This window comes from Callithrix jacchus, chromosome 13 (assembly GCF_049354715.1).
Source record: "Callithrix jacchus isolate 240 chromosome 13, calJac240_pri, whole genome shotgun sequence".
NCBI classification, from domain to species: Eukaryota; Metazoa; Chordata; class Mammalia; order Primates; family Cebidae; genus Callithrix; species Callithrix jacchus.
In genome coordinates, this window is record NC_133514.1 from 16,079,717 (window position 1) to 16,103,789 (window position 24,073).

General features: G+C 38.7%; 3 protein-coding genes across 11 annotated transcripts in view; 2 read left to right on the top strand and 1 right to left on the bottom strand.

Moving 5' to 3' along the window:
• Positions 1–9,066, top strand: part of KCTD9 (potassium channel tetramerization domain containing 9) — a 27,047-nt gene extending 17,981 nt beyond the window's left edge. For both annotated transcript variants that reach the window (XM_002756827.6, XM_054243730.2), the window contains exons 8-12: positions 50–145; positions 865–1,014; positions 2,952–3,057; positions 3,764–3,897; positions 7,132–9,066. In XM_002756827.6, the coding sequence (XP_002756873.1) occupies positions 50–145; positions 865–1,014; positions 2,952–3,057; positions 3,764–3,897; positions 7,132–7,248 (603 nt within the window). In that variant the 3' untranslated portion in view covers positions 7,249–9,066. The remainder of the gene's footprint in view (positions 1–49; positions 146–864; positions 1,015–2,951; positions 3,058–3,763; positions 3,898–7,131) is intronic.
• Positions 7,896–17,320, top strand: GNRH1 (gonadotropin releasing hormone 1). Of its 2 annotated transcripts, XM_017963681.4 has the most exons (4): positions 12,732–12,802; positions 13,720–13,861; positions 15,365–15,460; positions 17,122–17,320. In XM_017963681.4, the coding sequence occupies exons 2-4, from the start codon at positions 13,721–13,723 to the stop codon at positions 17,161–17,163; spliced, it is 279 nt and encodes a 92-aa protein (XP_017819170.1). In that variant the 5' UTR covers positions 12,732–12,802; position 13,720; the 3' UTR covers positions 17,164–17,320. The 2 variants fall into 2 exon arrangements, with proteins under 2 accessions (XP_017819169.1, XP_017819170.1); XM_017963680.4 differs by having other exon boundaries at positions 7,896–13,861.
• A 2,821-nt stretch (positions 17,321–20,141) lies between these two features.
• Positions 20,142–24,073, bottom strand: part of DOCK5 (dedicator of cytokinesis 5) — a 219,064-nt gene continuing 215,132 nt past the window's right edge. For all 7 annotated transcript variants that reach the window (XM_078347202.1, XM_078347201.1, XM_008979098.6 and 4 more), the window contains one exon: positions 20,142–23,985. In XM_078347202.1, the coding sequence (XP_078203328.1) occupies positions 23,881–23,985 (105 nt within the window). In that variant the 3' untranslated portion in view covers positions 20,142–23,880. The remainder of the gene's footprint in view (positions 23,986–24,073) is intronic.

The following is a 24,073-nucleotide window of genomic DNA, read 5'->3' on the forward strand; positions in this document are numbered from 1 at the left end:
TGTAGCTGTCTCCCAAAAGACTCTACTAATTTCTTGATATCTTTTCAAGAATTCTCAACCACCAGAGGATCATTCACCAATATCCCGAAAGGAATTTGTCCGATTTTTGCTAGCAACTCCAACCAAGTCAGAACTGCGATGCCAGGTAATTAAAGCAGACTTTTCTGTGAATTATTTCTGTCAGCAAATCTGTAAATACAATTTTACATTCCTCTAATGTTTTGGATTTTCTCTTTTTGCTTCATTTTTATGTGCAAGATATAATTTAATTATGGGTCATAGCATTGATTTATTCTGAAATGGTTAGCCAAAAAGAGATGCAATAATAACTTTTTTTATTGTCTAATTATATCACATGTAGCAGTTTGTGAATCATGCATGGAAACTGCAGCAGTTTTTTAAAAGTCAGTATTTGTACATTTGCAATGTATGGGCTGATCAGTGGCAAGTACTTTTACTTAATGTGTACTGCAGCATTTCAGATTTTTAAAGACCACGGTACTCATTTCTGCCTAATAAACTGTCTTGATTTATTGAATTAATAAAATAATTTAAATATAATTAGGTTTAACTAAACACTTACTAGCAGATAGAGGACTAACAGGGATCCTTGTTTAGAAACTTCTACAGATAAATGACTTACAGCCAGGCTATACTCTAATATACTTAGAGTTTCTTTTATGAGGAACCTGTTTAATGACACTTCTTTTATGTATCTAAATTCCATTTTGAGAATGTTTTATAATAAACTCCAAGTGACTGAACTGCCAATTGCTTCTAAAAACAATTTGGTGGTTAGCTATAGTAATTAAATTTAATACAGACGATTTAATTATAGTGACAATATGTGCTTTTTTATTTCAGGGTTTGAACTTCAGTGGTGCTGATCTATCTCGTTTGGACCTTCGATACATTAACTTCAAAATGGCCAATTTAAGTCGCTGTAATCTTGCACATGCAAATCTTTGCTGTGCAAATCTTGAACGAGCTGATCTCTCTGGATCAGTGCTTGACGTAAGTATCATTTTAGGCTACAGGAGAAAATTAAATTTTTAGTCTATTGAACGGTCTCAAAGAGCCTTTGAGACAGGAATTATAACTATCTTTTACTGGAGCTTTTATTTGAAAACAGATAATTTATTATGTCTGAAAGTGAAATGGATTTGGTTTTGCAAGTTTGATATCCTTTCTTAAACATAGACCTGAAAGGTTTAGCAACTAATAAGAAATTAAATCTTGGAATTAGTTCCTGATCTCCTGGATATACTGTACTTTATTTATCAGGACTCATATTTTCAGCAAATTATAAAGGTAAAGCTGAAAGGAAACTTGAAATCTATTCAACCTCATTTCTGGAATGGGAAAATGTTATTGCTCAAGAAGAATTTGACAGAGATATTTTGAAATAAACATGGTATCCATCAGTCTGGAAGTTAACATCTCAGTGGCCTTTTCCCTCTCTCTACATATATACGTATTTATATATATACATATATATACATACCATATATATATACATATGTATGTATTTATAACAATTATCTGTGTTTATTTGAAGTTAGAGGATATATGCAGACCAACAATGAAATCTATTAACTTTTAACAACTGTAAGTTCCTTACCACCAAGGCCCATGTCTGTATGTCTTTTGAATTAATAGCATCTTACTTTGGCAGTCATTTATTGAATTATTATAATTTGGGTTTACTCATTAGCTGCAGCTTATTTCTCCATGAGGCTTTCTATCAGAGCTAGTAACAAAAACTACCAAATACAAATTTAGGTATTTTCACTGTCCTTATTCTGTCTTATCATGAAGAGTCAGGTTGGTAGCAAAATAGGAAAAAGATTAACATCATCAAAAAAAAAGTTTGAAGGACCTAGTCTTTAAATAGAGGCAGCTTCATTTATGTTAAGGACAAAGAAAAAGATTTTTGTCAAAAACTCTTTTGAGATAAGTGAACATAATTTAAAACTCTTGGCTGGGTGCGGTGGCTCACGCCTATAATCCCAGCACTTTGGGAGGCTAAGGCAGACAGATGACTTGAGGTTAGGAGTTCAAGACCAGCCTGGCCAACATGGTGAAACCCTGTCTCTGCTAAAAATACTATATAATTATTGTATTTTACAATACACCAGGCATGGTAGTGCACACCTGTAATCCCAGCTACTCGCAAGGCTGAGGCACGAGAACCACTTCAACTTGGGAGGTGGAGTTGCAGTGAGCCGAGATAGCACCACTGCACTCCATAATGGGTGACGGAGTGAGACTTTGTCTCAACAGAACAAATCAAAACAAAAAAATAAACTCTTAAAACATATATTTTCTGCCATTTTACTCTCTGTTCTGCATTATGCATTGTGATTTGGCTGCTCAGGGTTGATAATGTTGCAATGGCTGGTGCAGAAAGACCCAACAAGCATTCTGTTAGTGTTTTGTAGCTAAATAATGTCTTTAAATGCTGGCATTTGTATTCTGACTTCTGAGTTGAAGGCAGTAGGATCATCTTTGGATATCAAGAATTTCACTTAGAACATCAAGATTCCTACAGTAATAAGAGAAAATTCACATCCCTAACAAGTTTATGCCTTCCTTACTCATACATTTTGACTGTTTCATTGACATGCATAGGAGTGTTTATAAAAATAGAGATAGAGATGTCATAGTTCTGACTCTCCCAACTTTTTTATCTAAACCATTATGTTTCATGTAAAATGAACATGCTGTTGTTAATTTGCATTTGCTTTTTAAAAAACAGTTGTTTAAAAATTTTTTTTTAATGTTTCCAGTTCTTACTGGGTTTAATTAGAAAAGCCTTTATTGTAAACAAAATAATTATGAGTGTATTGAGTCGAGCCCTTTCCCTTTTTCTATTTTTTTCTTTTACTGTTTGAGCTAATTTGAACAAAATTATGAACCTCATAACCAGGACTTTTCTTTTTTCTTTGCAGTGTGCAAATCTCCAGGGAGTCAAAATGCTCTGTTCTAATGCAGAAGGAGCATCCCTGAAACTGTGTAATTTTGAGGATCCTTCTGGTCTTAAAGCCAATTTAGAAGGTGAGATCCTATCTGTAAATAGCTATTTATGGAGAAAGCAGACCATAAAGGAAAAAGCCCTGGAAAGTAATTGTTATGGGTGAAACAGGATAGCAATAGGGGATATGTTTCTTCTGTCATCATATTTGGAGAACTTCCAAAGAAGTAGATACCTTCTTTTTTTCTCAATCAAATGCTAATCTAAACTGAGGACTTAGAAGAAATAAAGCCTCGAAAATTAAGATTTTAGTTGGAAAATTAAATATCAACATCTTAAACTTTCAAATGTAATATAATGTTCTTATACTGGCCAAAAGGAAAAATTTCTTATGCATAAAGCCAGGGAGTTTTAAAAAATCGTTTTTAGATTTAATATATTGTTTCTTAGTTTGTTATTGTTTTGTTATATCTGTGACTGACCACTTTGTTTACTTGTATGTTTTAGGAGACTACTTAACTCCCTCATCATAAACCTGTAGAGGCACAGTATGAAAGTGTTAACTATCATAAAACAGAACGAAGTTTCTTCCTTTAAAAGTACTGATGAAAGCATTCTTTCATCAGTGAACTCTTTATATATATGTTTGTTGAGAGACAAGATTTTAGATTCATTTCCAAAAGTTAAAGGAGGCTGTCATTATTCACCCCATTAAGTCATCTTGCAGTTTTATTGAAGTGGATAACTATATTTTTAAGTTAAGCTACTCCCAGAATGTGTTCACTGTAGGTGCTAATCTGAAAGGTGTGGATATGGAAGGAAGTCAGATGACAGGAATTAACCTGAGAGTGGCTACCTTAAAAAATGCAAAATTGAAGAACTGTAACCTCAGAGGAGCAACACTGGCAGGAACTGATTTAGAGGTGAGTTCACCAACATTTTAAGAGTTTTTATTACTCTAGACTTAATAAGTATTTCATGCAAAATTTATTGAAATCAAAACAAAGTAGTTGGCTGGTAAAACTGCCAGGTAACATGCCAACACAACTGGAGGGATATTTTCCTTTGATTTGTGTGTTTACACAAATAAGAATTCCAGAGCAAGATTCACTTACCTAAGTCATAGATGCCACTTGTGGATTGGAAGACTCACCTGACATTCAGTCTAAGTTGATTTAATTTCTCTCCTTTTCCTGAGTTTTTCTTAAGTAAATAAGTTTGATAGATGCATTATTAATCTAATATATTGCATTTTCCATAAAAAATAATTCTGAACAGAATTAAATGGGCTAGATTACTTCTTAAACTACCTAAGAAATTTAAATGATACCCAGGTTTGAAATCAGGTCCAGGAAAAGTCTATTTAACATTGGAGCCGTATGTTTTTTGGTTTTCAGCTTGAGACTATAATTTTGCCAACTCATCTTTTTCATAAGAATTGTATTTGTATGTCTTCTTAATCTCTCAGTTTAGCTACCAGACTTGATAGCTGTTGATAGGTCTACACCAGCACCATCCAGTAGCACTTAGTGCAGGAGGGACACGTTCTATATCTGTGCTGTTCAGTATAGTAGCTACTAGCCATAGATAGCTGTTGAGCACTTGAGATGTGGCTAGTGTAGATGAGAAATTTATTTTTAAATTTTATTTAATTGTAATTCATTTAAATTTAAGTAGCCACATGTGGCTGGTAGCTATGAAATCCGGCATAAATTGCATTGCAGAGAACAGGGTTTCAAATTTTAGCTTGCTGTTAATTTTTTTTCTTAATGCTTTTGCCTAGATCTCTTGATAGCTCTCAGTAGCAGAGGAGCAGGCCTCTTTCAACTTGAAGGCAAAAAGAATTGACCCAAGATTATAATCCTATCACAAGCACAATTATTTATTGTTTGTTACATTACTTCCATCTAAGATTATATTTTTTTTCCTAGGTTTTAGTTACTGTGTAGTCAGTGTGGCTTAGCAGCAAAAACCTCCCTCTGTCTGATTGCAAAGACTGATAAGACTGACTATTGAGGGGAGAGCTGCTGATATCTGTTCTCCTAACAGGTTATGTTTAGTCACCCTTCTCTCTAACCATTCTCCCCCTATCATATCCAGGGACTTAACTAGAATCTCTATCTTATCTATCAGTCTGTGATCTCAAGAGAAATTAAGAGCTGGGCACAGTGGCTCACGCCTGTAATCCCAGCACTTTAGGAGGCGGGCAGATCACCTGAGGTTGGGAGTTCGAGACCAGCCTGACCAACATGGTGAAACCCCCGTCTCTACTAAAAATACAAAAATTTATCGGGGCCTGGTGGCACATGCCTGTAATCCCATCTACTCTGCAGGCTGAGGCAGGAGAATCTATTGAACCTGGAAGGAGGAGGTTTCATTGAACCGAGGTAGCACCATTGCACTCCATCCTGGCAACAAGAGCAAAATTCCATCTCAAAAAGAAATTAAAAAACAGCTTCAAACTGTGGTAGTTACACTACTCTGTACATCTACCAAAACTCATTGTATTATATGGGGCTTTAAAAAGAAGGGTAGTTCCTTGCTATGAAAATACTAGGTCTAGGGAATGGAAAAATCTGTTATGCAATTTGATTAAGTAAAATCCCATCTCATGCCTTTGTTGTTGCTGTTGTTGTTCTTGGATCACAGTAAAATTATTTCGATAATCTTTATTACCTTGGGGCCGGGTGCAGTGGCTCACACCTGTAGTCTCAGCACTTTGGGAGGCCAAGGAGGGCAGATCACTTGAGGTCAGGAGTGTGAGACCAGCCTGTCCAGCATGGTGAAATTTTGTCTCTACTAAAAATACAAAATATTAGTCAGGCGTGGTGGCGAGCACCTGTAATCCCAGCTTACTCAGGAGGCTGAGGCAGGAAAATTGCTTGTCCTGAGAGGTGGAGGCTGCAGTGAGCCAAGATTGTGCCACTGCATACCAGCCTGGGCAACAAGAATGAAACTCCTCTAAAAAAAGAAATTGTGTGTGTGTGTGTGTGTGTGTGTGTGTTACTATGTTAGAATCCATTCTGTATTTTTTTTTTTTTTTTGAGACGGAGTTTTGCTCGTTACCCAGACTGGAGTGCAATGGTGCGATCTTGGCTCACCACAACCTCCGCCTCCTGGGTTCAGGCAATTCTCCTGTCTCAGCCTCCTGAGTAGCTGGGATTACAGGCACGCACCACCATGCCCAGCTAATTTTTTGTATCTTTAGTAGAGACTGAGTTTCACCATGTTGACCTGGATCGTCTCGATCTTTTGACCTCGTGATCCACCCGCCTCAGCTTCCCAAAGTGAGGGAAGATTACAGGCTTGAGCCACCGCACCCGGCCCCCCATTCTGTTATTTAAATCAATGGTCCCCAACCTTTTTGGCACCAGGGACCAGTTTCGTGGAAGACAGTTTTTCCACAGACCAGGGTGGGGGAGTAGTTTCGGAATGATTCAGGTGCATTACATTTATTGTGCACTTTATTTCTACTAGTATTACATTGTAATACATAATGAAATAATTATATAACTCACCATAATGTAGAATTAGTGGGAGCCTTGAGCTTGTTTTCTTGCAACTAGACAGTCCCATCTGGGGGTGATGGATAGTGACAGATCATCAGACATTAGATTCTCATAAGGAGTGTGCAGCCTAGATCCCTGGCATGCACAGTTCACAACAGGGTTCACTCTCCTATGCAAATTTAATTAATGCCTTGATCATCCAACAGGAGGTGGAGCTCAGGCTTCAACTTGAGCCAAAAGGGGAGTGGCTTTAAGTATAAATGAAGCTTCATCTACTGCTGACCTCCTTGCTATGTGGCCTGATTCTTAATAGGCCATGGACCTGTATGGGTGTGTGGCCCAGGGGTTGGGGACCCCTGTTTTCAATATCTCATTAGAAAATATGCAAGCATAAGTAACATGCTTCCTTGTTAACCTTTGTTTATACATATTTATGGTGATGAGCCTGAACATTAACTAGAAGTAACAAATACAGATAGAAGAACATCTTACTTTAGGGTGGTGTATCATCAGAAGTTTTCCGGAAATTAACTGAGTTTTATTGTATAGGAACATTTTCCTAATATGCCCCAGAAATCGTTTTGAGAGGAAACAGATAAGGCCTGAAATCTCCACATGAATTACATGAGTATTGTTTTCATCTTGCAGAATTGTGATCTGTCTGGCTGTGATCTTCAAGAAGCCAACCTGAGAGGGTCCAACGTGAAGGGAGCTATATTTGAAGAGATGCTGACACCATTACACATGTCACAAAGTGTCAGATGAGAATTTTAGGGGCTGGAGGAAGATGTACAAGATGAAAATGTTTTCCTTACCACTTTTCTTTCTCCACCCACTCAGTTGTCTAGAAGAAATAACACTGTAAGGAAATTTAAAAAAACATTTAGAGGATTATGCTTGTTCTCAGCGGTGCATAAGGGAAAAAATTGACTTTTTTTCCATATTCTGATTTTTAACAGAAAAGCACTCATTTAATAGATGTAGGGAAACTAGATATTGCTGCCTTTTGAACGGGGTAGGGGGTTTTACCTGGTTTTATGACCAGGAATAGTATCTATTATATTTGCTTTTAAATAGGCATGATGTGGAAATACCATCTTGGTTTGAGATGCATTTGAGGATTTTAATTTATGGAAAGCACAACATATGCAATTATATTTATTGAATACCTAGATGCAGTATGGATATTTAAATTGTTAAAACTTGATGAAAACTTTGAAAAGGTTGTTCAGGTTTATAAATAGCTTTAGTGACGCCTTCCCTCTTTAAATACCTGTCACACCATATGAATATGGTGAGATCAGACTCCCTAAGACTTTTCAGGTTCATTTTTATAATGTTTACTTTTAAGAACAAAACAGTAGCTAAATTAAAGTAATATCCAGTTCTTACTGATTGAGACAGAGTGGAAAGAAAGACTTCATTGTACATCACTCATTCCAAAGGTACAGTGGAACTCCAGATGGAGGAAGAACTTACCTATCACTACAACACTTAAAAATAAGCATTTCTCGGAATTTCATTCTAGGCAGATTCCACTCAACACCACCAGACCAAGCAATTCTGTCTATTTACACTGTTAGCCTAGTTTTCTCATACAGTCAACACAAACATAAGAAGATACTTCAAAACCAAAAAACCAAGGTGCATCATTAATATTCAATTCAAATACCAAATAGTTTACTTAGGGCCAGCTTAGAAACAGACACTAAATCCAGATCTACTGTAATCAAAGCGTATACAATATGAATGAATAATGGTAGAGTTGCCTGTTAAAAGGCAATCTGATATAATTGCAGCTAGAACCCTATCGTGAGGAATGAGGAATTTTAAACAGACATTTGATTATAGCCACCAGAAAATACATAAAAATAAAGGCATTTGGCTGGTCCAAGATGTAACCATCAGTCAGCACCTGTGATTCTTTAACTTACTTTATTTTTAATTTTTTAAAACAAATGTTAGCCCAATTTTCTTGAGTCATTATCTCTCTGCAGTAGCAGCAGAGGAAGGGCCTGTACCTCCCTACCAATGACCTGGTGTCCTTACGTCTACCCCAAGAGCAGGGATATTAGCTGTGTCCAAATGGGTTCTGAATTCTACAGACTCATCAACATGAGGCAAGGAATCATTGAAAACCACTTTTGTCTCCTTTGGGAGAATGACATATCTTTAGTATTTACGTAGCTTATTCTTCTATATCTACATATGCAAAGCTTTCCTTAACAGTAAAGGGTACATATGCATAGTGGGAGGAGATCAGACCTTTACAAGTGAAGGAAAGCAACTTCAGAAATGAATTATTTTCTTTGCTTTATTATTTTTACCAAGACAGAGAAGTATTGTATTGAGAGATAATCTATTTTCATAATCAATATGTGCCTAAATTATATTTAAATCATTTCACTCTGTACTATATTTTCAGGAATTATAGAATGTGTTATTCATTCACTTAAAGGTACCTCCATAGAAATAACCTAAAACTGCAGAAGGATCTGAAGGATCTAAACATAGTGTGCTTAGAAACTGCAGATTTTAGATTTAATGTATACTGCATTAATAAATGATATAAAGTGTTGAAAAGGAGTTTCTTCTCTTGCTTTTGAAAATCATCACTTTCTATATTTTGCTTACATTTCTTCAATATGTGTTGACAACCAGCCCTGTGGTTCTGGGTAACAAAGGAAATACAGTATAACTTAATATGTTATGGATTAGTCTTTTTGAAAGTACCATTAAATTTATTTCTTTAAACATGATTATTTTTATCATTCTTTTAAAAATACACCATCCTAACATAAACCTTATGAATTCTGAACAAAAGACTGCCTCCCCAGGAATTCATTTGTTTGTGTTAAATTGATCACTCTTCAGGTGATGAATATTACCAGTTAGCTTTATTAGACTGGATAAATAGTATGCCCCCAAAGCATTTTTTGCCTGATAACTAGGATAGAGAATTTTAAGGAAGGAGGAAACTGTCAAAATAGTAAAACTTCCATTAACCCTAGTGATGAAACATGTCTGTACACATAGGTAAAAATACAGTTGTTGGGATGACAGGGAAAAGGTTTTAAATCTAAACTGAACTAGCTGGATTATCTGCATTAACAAAATTTGGTACTCAAGTAACTGTCTAAGCAATACTATCTATTGTAGTCTAGTTCTTTCAACTACAGCCTCAAGGAAATTTTAGTAGAAAACCTTATAAATTCAATATTCTTATGAAGAGTTCAATTATAAATCCAACTTGGAATATTTTCTCATTTTATGACTCTTATGTGTACTGTAAATCTGGCCTATATCATCTTTAATATATGAAAAAAAACTTAGAATTGCATTAAGTCCCCAAGGAAGAAGTGCCTTTAAAATTAAAAGGTTCCTTACTACAAAGAAAAGTAGTTACATTATTTCAGTATAAAGCACCTTATCCAAGGATTAATTCTCTGAAACCCTTTCACAACCTGATTAGACATGTCAGCAGGAATTAACCTTGAGTGCTTCCTGCTGAGATTGTACATTAGGGCAAGAAAAGATTTTCCATTTCTGTTATTTCAGTGAGATTATGAAATCACCATAATAATTTTTAGGTGTTTTGATATTGATGAAGCAGTTTCTTTCAAATTTAGAAAAAATATGAAAACTATAAAATCTAATTATTTAAACCCAATTATATTTAACTTTTTGGTAAATTGACCTAACCATAAAATCCTTAAATGGTTTAAAGTTTGTCATTCAATATAAAAAACTCATTAATTGCATAGTTGTTTGATAACCTATTTGGTGCTATAGAAAGTAAGACAAAACGAAGTTGACTCTTGCCTTGAGATCTGCGTGACCTAAGACAATGGTAACAGAGACTTTAATGACATACAGCATATTTAATGAATTCATAGACCATGTTTGTGATGCTTAATAACGTCAACTTGGACTGAAGCATGCAAAGTATTGATTCTGGGTGTGTCTGTGAGAGAGTTGCCAAAGGAGATTAACATTTGAGTCAGTGGGCTGGGGAAGGCAGACCCACCCTTAATCTGAGTAGGTACCATCTAATCAGGTGCCAGCAAATATAAAGCAGGCAGAAAAACATGAAAAGGCTAGACTGGCCTAGCCTCCCAGCCTACGTATTTCTCCTGTGCTGGATGCTTCCTGCCCTTGAACATCAGACTCCAGGTTCTTCAGCTTTGGGATTCAGACTGGCTTTCCATGCTTCTCAGCTTGGAGATGGCCTACTGTAGGACCTTGTGATCATGTGAGTTAATACTTAAACCCCACTATGTGTGTGTATGATATATATATATATATATCATAGAGAGACAGAGAGAGATCAGTTCTGTCCCTCTAGAGAACACTAATACAATGTTGTTGTGTTCATCTTAATAATTTCAAAGCACTTGTCAAAAATTTAATGCTAACTGATAGAAATAACCTACAAGAAATCTAATGAGGCCTACTTACCCAGGGATAAGTGATTCACCTGACAATAGGTGTCATAAGTCTTAACTCTCATTTTATTAGTCCTATCCAGAGACCACATTTTCTGTTTTAGCAATACTTAGGTGCACATCTCAGCAAACACAAATCAATTGGACAATTTAAACTAGCACTATCCAACCATAATGAACTCTTGTTGAAAAATAGTCTGTCCCTAGTTGTATATTGTAGTGAGAAGAGATTCCAATCTTCATGTCAGAATGGCACCTATATGAGTCAAAATGTCTAAATGAAATAATTTACATGGAGCAAAGTCAAATACTTACGTTTTATTTTTAAATTATCCTCTATTTGCAATTATACTTTAAAGTGTATCCCCTTCTCTATCCTCTTATGAGGACTGGACAGCCTCCACAGAGATGGCTGGACAAAGCAAGGGTAAACTTAGGTAAGACACCATTTCTCGTTACTCTGAAATCCCTACAAATGTGGTTATTCCAGAGGACACTGGGCAATGACTGACAGGGTTTAGCATCCTACCTGAGGGGAAACTGCCAATCCCAGCTGTAAAATGAACAAATATCCAGTTATTATTTTTTAGCCATCTTACAACTTAGCTAATATAACAGGATTTACAGCCAATTGTACATGAAAGTTTAATTCGGTGTCAGATAAAGCATATCTTTGATGCAGAAATAATAAAGCATTAGGCCTTATCTGGTTAAAAGGTTTTTGCCATTCATTCATTCATTCAAACCTATGCTTATTGAATACTGACTAAGTGCCAGGGGCTTATTAAGAGACATTTAAATAAGATGGGATCTTTGACTATTACAGGTTTCAGCCTAGGGCTAAATTAGGAGAAGATAACAAGGTATTCAAATAAATGTAACTAAGAGTAATGGTTGTGTGTCTGTGTGTGTGTGTGTCCTCGAAGTTGCATCTCTAGGGTGGAACAGCTATAAAATTTTGATCACGATATCCATTTTGCAGGGCTTTTGCAGTGAGCGCTCTTATACCTGTGCTATATATTAAATAACTATAATTTCTCATCTTTCTGTTCCCACTTCCCTTGGTGGTTTGCATATTTAACTCAATAAGCATCTACTGAAATGAACTGATTTGTTGATGTAAGTATGCTCAGTATGGTCTTGCTCTTGGTATATGTTTTTTGCCTTTTTGATGCTTTAGAAGGCTTTCAAAGCAAGCAGGGAACGTGATGAGTAGATGAGGGAATTTTCAAACACATTATCTGATTTAGGATTCTACATGAACTTGGTATATACTGTCAATAATCACTTATTTAAAATCAGATTTTTAAAACTGGAAGCAACTCTTTGATCATCTAGTCCATCTAGTCTACATCCTTCCTTTTACAAATGAAGCATCCAAGAGCCAGAAGCTTTCAGACATCCTGACTCAATGTCCTGTATTGATTGCATAGCCTCCTTTGTGCAGGTTACAGATGCATTTGACTTCACTTAATCTAAGACATTTATTTTCCTTGAACTCTTGATAGGTCTGCTGCTTTCCTCAAGGGAATCCAACCTAGCTGGATTTTAATCTCTTTGAATTGTGGCCTCAGCTATAAAAGTTTTAGCTGAGGTTTTAATGGCTGCACTTAAGTAAATTTAACAGATACACCAGGGGGTGTTCCAATTACATACACCATTAAAGGGCTTTATGTGAGGATTTGAAAAAATTACCATTAAAAAGAAAGCATAGTCCATGTGCAGTATAATTTACCAGCAGGAAAGATTTCAATGTCCTGGAAAAGTTCCCTATAAAAAGGAAGCTAGGAAATTAGAAAAGTCACAGTACTCAACATACTTCAAGGGGATCGTGAAGGATTTTTGCCTCTAAGAAGCTCTCTGCCTCTAAACAGGTAAAAGTCTTTGTATTATTTCTAGCACGAGTTTTTCTTTTTTAGATTGCATGCTATTGTATGTCTACAGGGCATTTGACAGCCCAAGGGCTAGATCCAGGTGTGACAGTATCTAATGAAGTTCTGTCCTTCACGGTCCTTGCCATGAGATCCAGCCTTTGGGGAATCCCACAGCTTATCGACCCGTATTTGATTTAATCTTTAGCCTCTTTGCCATCAAATGAAAATTAACCTGGAGACACATTTCATTAGATAATTTCAGGTCCACTTGGCTAGGAAGGCATCTGGTCTGGGACTAACTACTTTGAACACTGTTGAGTCCTCTCTCCTACAGATGGTCCAGCCAGCAGGTTAGGAAGACTGAAGGATAAACAGAAAAATGTCATTAGTACCATGGGGTAGCCATTTAATGTCAAGCAACTTTATATTAGCCAGAGATTCCTAGTAGAAGCTACTTTTCTTAACAGATGGCTCAGTTCCCGTTATCTCAGCAATGAGTTGAAGACCAATCCACAGCAGGGGGAATGTTAAGCCAAAAATGGTGAATTTGATAAGGGATGAATTATGGGGTTTGGATAACCAAACAATAAAAGTATAGACTGTTTTAGCACTAAAACGTCCTGAACACGTGAGCTTAAAGTACTAATTTTGTCCCCAGTGGCTAAGAAACTCAAGGCAAACCAGCAGGTGTTGCCTTGAGTTTCTGAGTTTCTTGAGACTGGGTTTCAGTGTCTGTGTGTAAAAATGGTGACTGAGTTTCTTGAGACTTGAGTTTCAGTGTCTGTGTGTAAAAACGGTGACTCTGACTTCGTCCTCTGCAGGGTTAATGATAGAGATGCTAGCCGTTTCACAGAAGAGGTCTTTAGTTTCTACTCAACCTTGTGGATCTAATTTGATTGTGCATTCATGTGCCTTAGAATGGAGCTGATTCCAAAACTCCTAGCTGGCCTTACTCTGCTGACTGTGTGTGTGGCGGGCTGCTCCAGCCAGCACTGGTCCTATGGACTGCGCCCTGGAGGAAAGAGAGATGCTGAAAATTTTATTGATTCTTTCCAAGAGGTAAGTTTCTCTCAGCTTCAGAATAAGACACAGCTATTTGATTCAATTTAACTATATTAAACATTCAGGATGAGCCCCAATGGCAACGTTCTATAATGTTGTACCCTAGATACTCCAGGTGAGATAAGGCACTTAGAAAGTAGAGGTCCTATTCCTACTTTCCATTCAGACAGGGACTGAAGAAACAAAAGAGCCAGAAAAATTCCAAAAGAATGGCAACAAGTATGAGATAGTACATCATACTCTGAGTGTGTGGAATTGCTAAAGGAATTAGAAACGGTCGGATAGGGTCAAGGTCTGTATCAGAAGATGATTCATTGTGATTTGGGAAAAAAAGTTAGAACTTATTTTTTTTTCTCATTTCATCTTTTAAAAATATCTAGGATATTAGATCAGTACATTTGTATAATTTATAAATGAGTATCCTTATCAAGGATGCACACCCTATAATTTCTTTTCACTGATGGGGCATTTAAGCAAAGTTGGAGACTAGTAGAATACAGGAATTACAAACTCAAGATGATAAAAGAGTATAGTGGAAAACACGCTGGATTTAACATAGAGGTTAGAATATAGAACGGCACAAACACTAACATGTGGTACTTGCTTTTTTGTTTTTTGGGGTTGTTTTCTGAGACAGGGTCTTGCTGTGTTACCTAGGCTGGAGTTAAGTGGCATAGTCACAGCTCCCTGCAGCCTTGACCTTTTGAGCTTGAGTGATCCTCCCACCTCAGCCTTCTGCATAGCTGGGACCACAGGCATGCACTATCACACCCAACTAATTTTTAAATTCTTTTATAGAGATGGGGTTTTCCTATGTTGCCCAGGCTGGTCTCAAACTCCTGGGTTCGAGGGATCCTCCCACCTTTGCCTCCCAAAGTGCTGGGAGGTTTTTTATTTATAAAATATGACCTCTCAGGGTCATGGAGGGAGAGAAGCCATCTTTGTTAGCTGATTAACCCAAAAAATAACCCAGGGCTAAGAAGGGGAAAAATTTTAAATCATTTCATTATCATTGGAAAAAAATACCTGTTTTTTTGAGAAATAATAAGTATAATTTAGTATTAAAGAAGCCCCAGAATCTGAAGCCTCTTTTCTTGCAGATTATACATGAAACAAATCTCATTTAACAATGACATGTTTAGTAAAACCCAGAAAATGAAAACCAACCCTTTTTACAACTATAAACTCTTAGGGGATTTTTGTTTTTTTGTTTTGGTCTCTCATGTCTCTCATGAGACTCAAAGCACCTTGTCATCTCTAAGGGGAACATCTGATCTCTTCTTACTGTCTCCATTATGTCCAGATCCCCATGCCATTCTGTAGAAATACCAGAGGGCAGATCTGTGTGCTTAAAGTCCCTATGCTAATCTTACAACTTTCCCAGTCCCCCTCAGCCCCACAGCCCCCTTGACCCCACTCTCCACAATCTTTTGGTGGAAACAGAAAACAGCATTTCATTTCCTTATCTACATCTCAAAGAATTACATTATCTTTCTTCAGATAGTCAAAGAGGTTGGTCAACTGGAAGAAACCCAACACTTCGAATGCACCGTGCACCAGCCACGTTTTCCCCTACGGGACCTGAAAGGAGCTCTGGTAAGTTAAAGTGATCATAACATAGAGCTTTAGAGGTAGGTAGGCCCTTGGGAATCACTTAGGACAGCCACCTCCCAGCCACTGCCAGGCTTACGTTCTTGATTCCCGTGATACCTCCTGTGGTAGGACTGTATTTCATGACAATCGCAGTCCGTAAGACAACACTGGGGGCTGAAACGTTTTTTTCTTTTCTGAAGTTGAATTGAAATCTCTCTATAAATTTTATCTGTTAATCCTGGCTGTAGCCTTTGGGATAACCAACAAAACAAATTACTTCCCACTGCTGGATTTCAGTTCTTCAAGTGTAATCACCAAACACCCGAGACTACTGCTCTTCAGGCCACTCCACAGCCCTGCACCTGATCCTGCAATTGTACTTTCTATTACATGGGTTTCCGGAACCCTGGGGAATACAGACATATAAAGAGATGTATAAATTGATACATAAATGTATCATAAATTGATTATGATACATAAATGTATCATAAATTGATTATGATACATAAATGTATCATATATTGCCCCAGCTAGAGTGCAGTGGTGCACTCAATGCTCACCACAGCTTCAACCTCCCAGGCTCAAGCAGTTCTCGAGACTGCCTCAGCCTCCCTAGTAGCTGGGACTATAAGCACTTGCCACCACACCCAACTGATTTCATTTTTTAATTTTTTATAGAGACAGGGTCTATGCTGTCCAGGTTGGTCTCGAACTCCCAGCCTCAAGTGACCCACCCGAAGTGCTAGGATTAACGGTGCGAGCCACATTGCCTGACTTACGTTGAATCTTGGATTCAATGTTGATATTCTCTGAGCTCTACTGTCCACTTATTTGCAGCAATCAGAAGGCATAACAGTTAATTATCAGTTATGCCTAGGAGCTGGGAAAGCCCAAATAAGTCATATATAAAAATAAGCTCTAATTTTAATTGTCTCCAGTGACTTCAATTTAATATGCCCACAAGACAAAGAAAAAAGTGGGCTGACATGTTTATTTCCTTTTTCTAATCTTGCTTATCGCATTACAAAAATAGCAAGCAGTGAAATTTGCCAAACATGATATTATGAAGAAACTGAATCAAAGGCTGGTTTAATAGCCAAGCAATTTACCGGACTATTTTTTCACTTCCTTCCTCACAGCTCATCCTTAAACTATTAATGTAGATTTTATGTATATTAAGCAGCTTAAAAAGACCCATTCAGCTGAGCACAGTGGCTCATGCCTGTAATCCCAGCACTTTGGGAAGCTGAGGTGGGCTGATCACTTGAGGCCACGAGTTCAACACCAGCCTGGCCAACATGGAGAAACCCTGTCTCTAATGAAAATACAAAAATTAACCAGATGTGGTGGTACATGCCTGTAATCCCAACTACCAGAGAGGCTGAGGCACGAGAATCATTTGAACCTGGAACAGGGAGGTTGCAATGAACTGAGATCACACCACTGCACTCCAGCCTGTGCGATAGAGTGACAGAGCGAAACTCTATCTCAAAAAAACAAACAAACAAAAAACCAACTTAACTGTGTCTCCCTAGTACTAACTAGAGTAAAAATCAAATAGACCAATTCCTTCTAGCCTGCTATTTTGGAAATTAAAATGTCAAAAATGTAATGAAATTCAGCTGGTAAAGTCAGCCTTGCTATATTTGTTATGTATTTTTCAGGAAAGTCTGATTGAAGAGGAAACTGGGCAGAAGAAGATTTAAATCCACTGGGCCAGAAGGAGTCACCATTACTAACGTGACTAAAGTATAATTCTGACATTGACAGTTACAACCCACTAAATACCTATAAATTGTCTTAATTTCAGAAATCCTTACACCAAGTCACACACATTCCATAATAAAGTGCTGTGTTGTGAATTAAGTGGCGTACATGTTAAATCTTTCTCCAGCTCAGAACTCTGGGGGAAGGGGCACTATAAGCCCACCAAAGGGAGCCCTCCACGTGTGTATGCAGGTGGCAGATAGGAAGGCAGATGAGATAAAGTGTCTGTTGTTAACACAAATATTTGCTACAGCACAATGATCAATTTCCCAAATACTTTCATTGGAAGAGTCTCTAAAGTGGAATCAAATAATTTCTTCACCCCATCTTTAGTAAAATTAGGCAATGATGTGATCCCCAATCTGCTTTATGAAACAAAAACAAAACTGCATTATTAATACATGTGAGTGAGAAGCTTCCATTAGCTATTTACTCAGTGATTTTTTTTAAATGAAAACAGTGGCCGGGCGCGGTGGCTCACGCCTGTAATCCCAACACTTTGGGAGGCTGAGGCGGGTGGATCACGAGGTCAAGAGATGGAGACCATCCTGGTCAACATGGTGAAACCCCGTCTCTACTAAAAATACAAAAAATTAGCTGGGCATGGTGGCGCATGCCCGTAATCCCAGCTACTCAGGAGGCTGAGGCAGGAGAATTGCCTGAACCCAGGAGGTGGAGATTGCAGTGAGCCGAGATCGCACCATTGCACTCCAGCCTGGGTAACAAGAGCAAAACTCCATCTCAAAAAAAAAAAAAAAAAGAAAAAGAAAGAAAACAGTATACTTTACCATCTTCACATTACTTAACACATTAACAAAAAGCAACACACTCACTTAACTTACACATCTGCTTGAAGCTTCGGATTTCCCTAGCCAAAGTTGGTCTTTGGGACAATTTCTTTAGGGGCAGTTGCAAGCCTCCCTTAAATGGGATAAAAAGATGCTCATCCAACTGCCTGATGCTGTTAGAGACTTCCAGGAGGTACCCTTGATTCTCAAATGGCCTGAATGACTAAGGAGGAGGAGGAGAGTGAAAATGGCCCCTGTGGAGCTGAGATGGTAGCTCACACCAGCAGTCTCAGCTACTTAGGAGGCTGAGGCGGAAGGCTTGCTTGAGCCCAGTTTGAGGCTGCAGTGAGCCATGACTGCAACACTGACTAGCTTGGGCAACAGGGCAAGACTCTGTCTGAAAACTGAAAATGGTCTCCTTATAGAACCATCATAAACACCTCCCTGAATCTGAATAACTCTAACTCATCAATGTAGCTTTAAGGAAAAAAAAAATCATAAGCCTTTTATAATAAAGGGTAGGGAAATATATCAAATGATATATTTAATGAAATGAGTTCTCAAATGTATATGGCTTTAAATGATCAAGTAGTAAAAAGAATGGTTTGAAAATAGTTCTATTATAGCAAAACTTTTATAATTTGCAGCAGCTTACAGATAATTACAAAAAAGCCAAGAATCACTACATAAGATAATAGCACTTAGATCTGGACAGAGGAAGACATTTCATAGTATTTCTCTATGGAGATCCAAGAGCCAAAAGATTACCCAGGTCTGCCAATTTAGTATTTAGGGCCCAAATGCTGGGGTGTTTTAAAGAAGCAGTGATTCTTATAAATTATATGAACACAGTGAAGCATTACTGCTTCTAAAAAGCAAAGCACTGGAACACATTTTTTTTTTTGAAATAAGATCTCACTTTGTCACCCAGGCTGGAGTACAGTGGCATAATTACAGCTCACTGCCACCTTCACCTCCTGGGCTCAAATGATTCTCCCACTTCAGCCTCCCAAGTAGCTGGGACTATAGGCATGCATCACCACACTTAGCTAGTTTTTATCTTTTGTAGAGACGGGGTCTTACTCTGTCGCCCAGGCTGGAGTGTAGTGGCATGATCATGGCTGACTGAAGGGTTGACCTCCCAGGCTTAAGAGATCCTCCTACCTCAGCCTCCCAAGTAGCTGGGAGTATAGGCATGCACCACTATGACAGCTAATTTTTAAAATTTTTTTGTGGAAACAGGGTCTCACTTTGTCACCCAGGCTGGAGTCCAGTGGCATGATCAGGGGTCACTCTTGCCTTGACCTCTGGGGCTTAAGCAAGCCTCCTGTCTTGGCCTCCCAAAGGGCTGAAATTACAGGCTTGAGCCACCACTCCTGAACAGAACAGGAGTGGTTTTTCTTTTCTTGGGGGGAAAAAATCATAAGCATAAGCTCAGGACTAAACAGTGGTGCTAATAAAGGTGTGACTGCCCCTTCCCTCTTCCCAACTTGACCCACCAATAGCAAGAGATTTTATGAAGCACACCTTAAATACCAATTTTCTAACGTCTTATTTCCTTTATGCGGTGGTTTTTCAACCTCGGTCTAACATTGGAATAACATGGGAGGGACTTTGAAGAAATATGGATGCCTGGATCTTACTCCCCACCCTCAGAAATTCTGATGTAATTGGTCTGGGAGTGGCCTCTCCCCAGGTGATACAAACATTTAACCATTTTAGAACCAGTTCCTATCATTTTCACCTAAGTTATTTTATGTAAGATACTCCCTTTAACCTTTTTATTTCTCTCCTTACTTGTCTAAATATCTCTGGGGAATGGGTAAAGAACAGAACCAATGTACATTAAATGAACTGCTATCAGAAAATTGTCAGGCAGGATGGCAAAAAAATAGACGGAAGGGGTGAAAAGGACCAAGTGGTTTGTCATTTTTCTTATTTCCGAGCAAAGATGACTCTGGGACCCCACAGTGCAGGTTTAACCTAGCAGGACCTGTAAGGAAACAAGCCAGAAAAACGCTGGCTGTAAAGTGTCGTGAAGGAGGCATGGATAAGGAAAAACTGCGAAGTTCAGGAATGAGTTCATTTCATTAAAATAAGGGCAATAACAAACTAAACACACAATAAACTTTAAAATACATTTCCATTTTTAATTTAAAAAATAAATAACCGCAAATCTGAACAAAATCTTCCTACTTCAATGCACATCGTCTTCACTGTCCATGTTTGAAACCCAGCTAGTAACAAAATCCTGGCAAAGGCATTTTTGATAAAGTTTAGATGAACAACTCACAAAATATGGCGAATAGATGAATCTGAACAGCTGATACTGCAGATCAGCCTTGCTAGATCCTAGGCGTCAGAGTGAAGTCCTGAATTTCCTTTTGTAGATTAGAACTGATGGTTCAACTCTCAACCCATCCAAACAGAAACTTACCTTTTCCAATTTAATTGTAAAAGCCAGACACTGCAACTTCTGACTCCCTGGTTCAAGAGATTCTCCTACCTCAGCCTCCCAGCAGTGGGGATTACAGGTATGTGCCACCACGCCCAGCTAATTTTTGTATTTTTAGTAGAGACGGGGTTTCAGCATGTTGGTCAGGATGGTTTTGATCTTCTGATCTCATGATCTGCCCACCTCAGCCTCCCAGATTGCTGGGATTACAGGCGTGAGCCAAGACAAGAAATCAGCCAGTGACATAGGGGCAACTAGAGGAGAGGACTCTTCCAGCTTGCGAAGAGTAAGCAAAGGTAGATTGCTGTCTCAAATCCTGCTTTACATCTTGTTTTTCATTATGAATTTGCGGTGTGGCTGCAGTTTTTAATGGGTTTCCCTGGCAGGAGAAAATTACTGCAATTCTGGAATCAAAAGGTTAAGGTGAAGCAGGAGGAAGCACCCCATGGCCCAGCAATCTTTAGGGTTTCATTTTCATCTGGTACCACTCCAGTTCCAATCCTACAGCACACCAGAGTGAACTGTCTTTGTATATTTGTACACGCTCAACTGCTACATATCAAGGGCGAGTACCATGACTGGCATTCCATAAGAACTTGATATATGTTGAATAAAACAATTCTTTTTAAAAAGTCTCAAAGCAAGACAAGTCACTAGAACAGAGATAGAGGAAAAAAAGATTTAAAAACAACACCTCCAACCGTAACACCAGTATTCACAAAAGTGGTGGCAATTTTAGGGCTCATTTCAATGTTTTTCAATGCTCTAGAGAGTTCTTAGCAAGAAAAACAAAGACCAAGTCTCTTTTTTCCTCCCTGCTCCTTATCTCTCTATATTTAATGTAATCATGAGGTGTTTCTTTGCAGTCCTCCTCTGACTTCAGGACAGACATTACTTGGGACTTTTTGTCAAATCTGACTTCCTACCCAACAGCTTCCCCAAAAAAATGAACCTTCCATCATCCGCTGTAATCTCTTAGTCACAATACTACCTGGAATCCCTTTTGTTCAGGCAGGAGAGAGCTATTATTTCCATTAAGGTAGAAAGGGAATCATAGGGAATAACATGTTCTATTAAAAAGAGAAGGTATCCAGATGTATCCTAGCTTCCCAGCCTCTGCTCAAAGACCAGGCTGTGGGACTCATTTCTACTGCTGTGGAAGGACAGCCTTGAGGTTTGTTTTTTTTGGTGACCCAGTTCATATCTTTCTATTTTAATGGCAGCCTGTAAAACAGGCCGTGGTACAAATCCCCCCAAGCCGGTCTGCTGAGTGACTTCTCAGAAGTTGTGCCAGGCTCTAGGTAAGCCCTACATGTCCTTTCTGTTGGCTCCTCCTTTCTCTACAGCTTAAGTTCTTTCCATGTAAAATCCTCTTGAGTTCTTCTTAAGTTTGTCTCTAGTCATAAATAATCATGTAAAAGACTCCAAAGAAAACCACCATTTGGAGAAGGATCATATGTGCAGAACTAACAGGCACTCACATTCCAAATTACCTTGGAAGAAAAAAAAAGTATCAGTAATGCTCTTAGAAAGTTCCAGTTCTTACTCAGGCCTAGCAGAGAAAAGGACTATCATGCGAGTATCTCTTCCCGTATTTCATCTCACTGAAACCTCACAACTCATGCAAGAGGCATTACCCCCATTCTGAAAGGTAACAAAATGAAGACTGATAATTTCAAATAATTTGTGTTTGTTTGCAAAGTTAAGAGATGTCATAGCTGGGATTTGAAACCAAATGGGTTTAATTCCAAAGCCAGTGATGCTTCCATGCTAGCACGCTGCAGGTTCTCCTGGGTCGGAATAAAGGATCACCTTTTCCACACCGGTTTTAAAATCTGCATACTCATTTCTGAAGTAACACCCTGGACACATCTGAAAGTTTTCTGCTTCCTTGCTCTTTGTGATGAACTGATAGGGTGGCGGTGAAACAGGAAACACAGAGAATCAGGCAGGCAAATGCCAGCTCTGACAGCGGAAATCTCTTTCTCTGCTGTCTTCACTTCCTTAGTGGAAAGGACTCTGGGCAAGGCTGTGGAAGAGACCACTATCGAGCTTCACCCAGTGATGACCTTTGGATTCACAGTCAAAAAGCTTTCTGCTTTGCCACAAATAGTAGCACAGAAATATCTGGGACGTTTCAAATATTGTTCCAACCGAAAGTAAATATTTAAAAGTTTGTCACAAGTTGTCTTCTAGAAGTTTCCTGGGTATAGCCTAATGCAGCAAGCTGGGTTATTAGAAACTGTAGTACAATTTTCTGTGTGTAGCCTCAATTTCCTTACCTACTAAGTAAGGGGGCTTGTTGGTTGATTTTTGAGGCTTCCAGCTCCAAACATCTAAAACTTCATGCGGCTATTTATGTATGTAATATTTGGTCACCTAAATCACTCCATTTTTTCTTCTGAAAGGAATACGATTAGTACCATTAGCAAGTAATCAAATTAATTCCACAATCAAGAGGAATAAATACTGGAAGGGAGATATTGCACTGTATTCTCCAGGGTAAAATCAGGGAGCAGATGGGCCTGCTGAGTCATCCAAATGGGGTCTGGAAAAGAAGCTGCTGAATCCGATTGCTAAGTCCCTTGTAGCCAGTGATTTGCGCTCAGAGGAGGTAACAGGACAAAAAAAAAAAACCGTGTGTGCAAAAGGAAGAGCTTCAAAGAAGTCCATAGGGAAGGAGTGGCTGCAGTGCGTAGAAGGCCATTAGTCAGGAGCGTGGCGGGAGAGGGAGACGGCAGCTGTCCCATGCCACGAGAAGATGGAAGCTGGGAGGACGCAGGAACTCAGGGCTCACATTTGAGTCCATGCTCTTTTAATAATGACAGCCACATGTACCTGAAAGCACCCGATCTCCTTTAAAAACGTGTGTTCTTTTCCTCAAAGGAGACACAGTCGACATCAGAAAGATACGATTATTTCAGCTACCAAAGTGTATTTGGTGTCCACATCTTCCAAGATGCAATATGGGATGGGATGGATGTGTTTGCACAAGAAAAATACCTAAGTCTCAAGCACACCTTTTCATAAGCAAAGCAAAAATTCCTTCCAAGGAGTAGATTACAGGCGTTGCTCCACCATCAGTGTGGAAGAACTCGTCCAGGCTTGTGCAGACCACCATGTCTCTGCGGTACAGGCTGACATTTAACAATGGTGAATGCGATCTCTTCTTCGAAAAATTCAGAGGATGTGGCTGTTCTGGAATTCCATGTGGACTGGAAGGGAGGTGACATGGCCTCAAGCATCTATCAAAGAGAAGCTTTTGGAAGAACATAACTGGTTTTAAGCTGGTAAACGTCATCCCAGATCAGGAGACGCAGCAGGGAGCCCCGTGGAATGAGGACACTGGCTGGAGGCCAGTTCTCAGGCAGCAGCTGTCTAAGGTACTCTGTATTGCAGAGAGGGCAAAATCCTTACTGGGATGCAGGCTCGGAAGTAGGGATGCCGGATTTCCGAGCCTTTGGCGGTGGAGGAGGTGGTGCTTTGGCTTCTCTTCGGACAGGCAGTGGGGGAGCGAGCTGTAGGAGCAGACACACAAATTAGAAGCAGGTTTTAGTTTTCTTCCCAACTCTGCCTTTTCCTCCCATTTCCCACATTCTGCTTTAG

Excerpts from the sequence above, each read along its gene's own strand:
- GNRH1 (XM_017963680.4), top strand. The coding sequence starts at position 13,709 with ATGTGCCTTAGAATGGAGCTGATTCCAAAACTCCTAGCTGGCCTTACT. Across the intron at positions 13,862-15,364 it reads TTATTGATTCTTTCCAAGAG|ATAGTCAAAGAGGTTGGTCA; the intron begins GTAAGTTTCTCT and ends ATCTTTCTTCAG. Across the intron at positions 15,461-17,121 it reads GGGACCTGAAAGGAGCTCTG|GAAAGTCTGATTGAAGAGGA; the intron begins GTAAGTTAAAGT and ends TGTATTTTTCAG.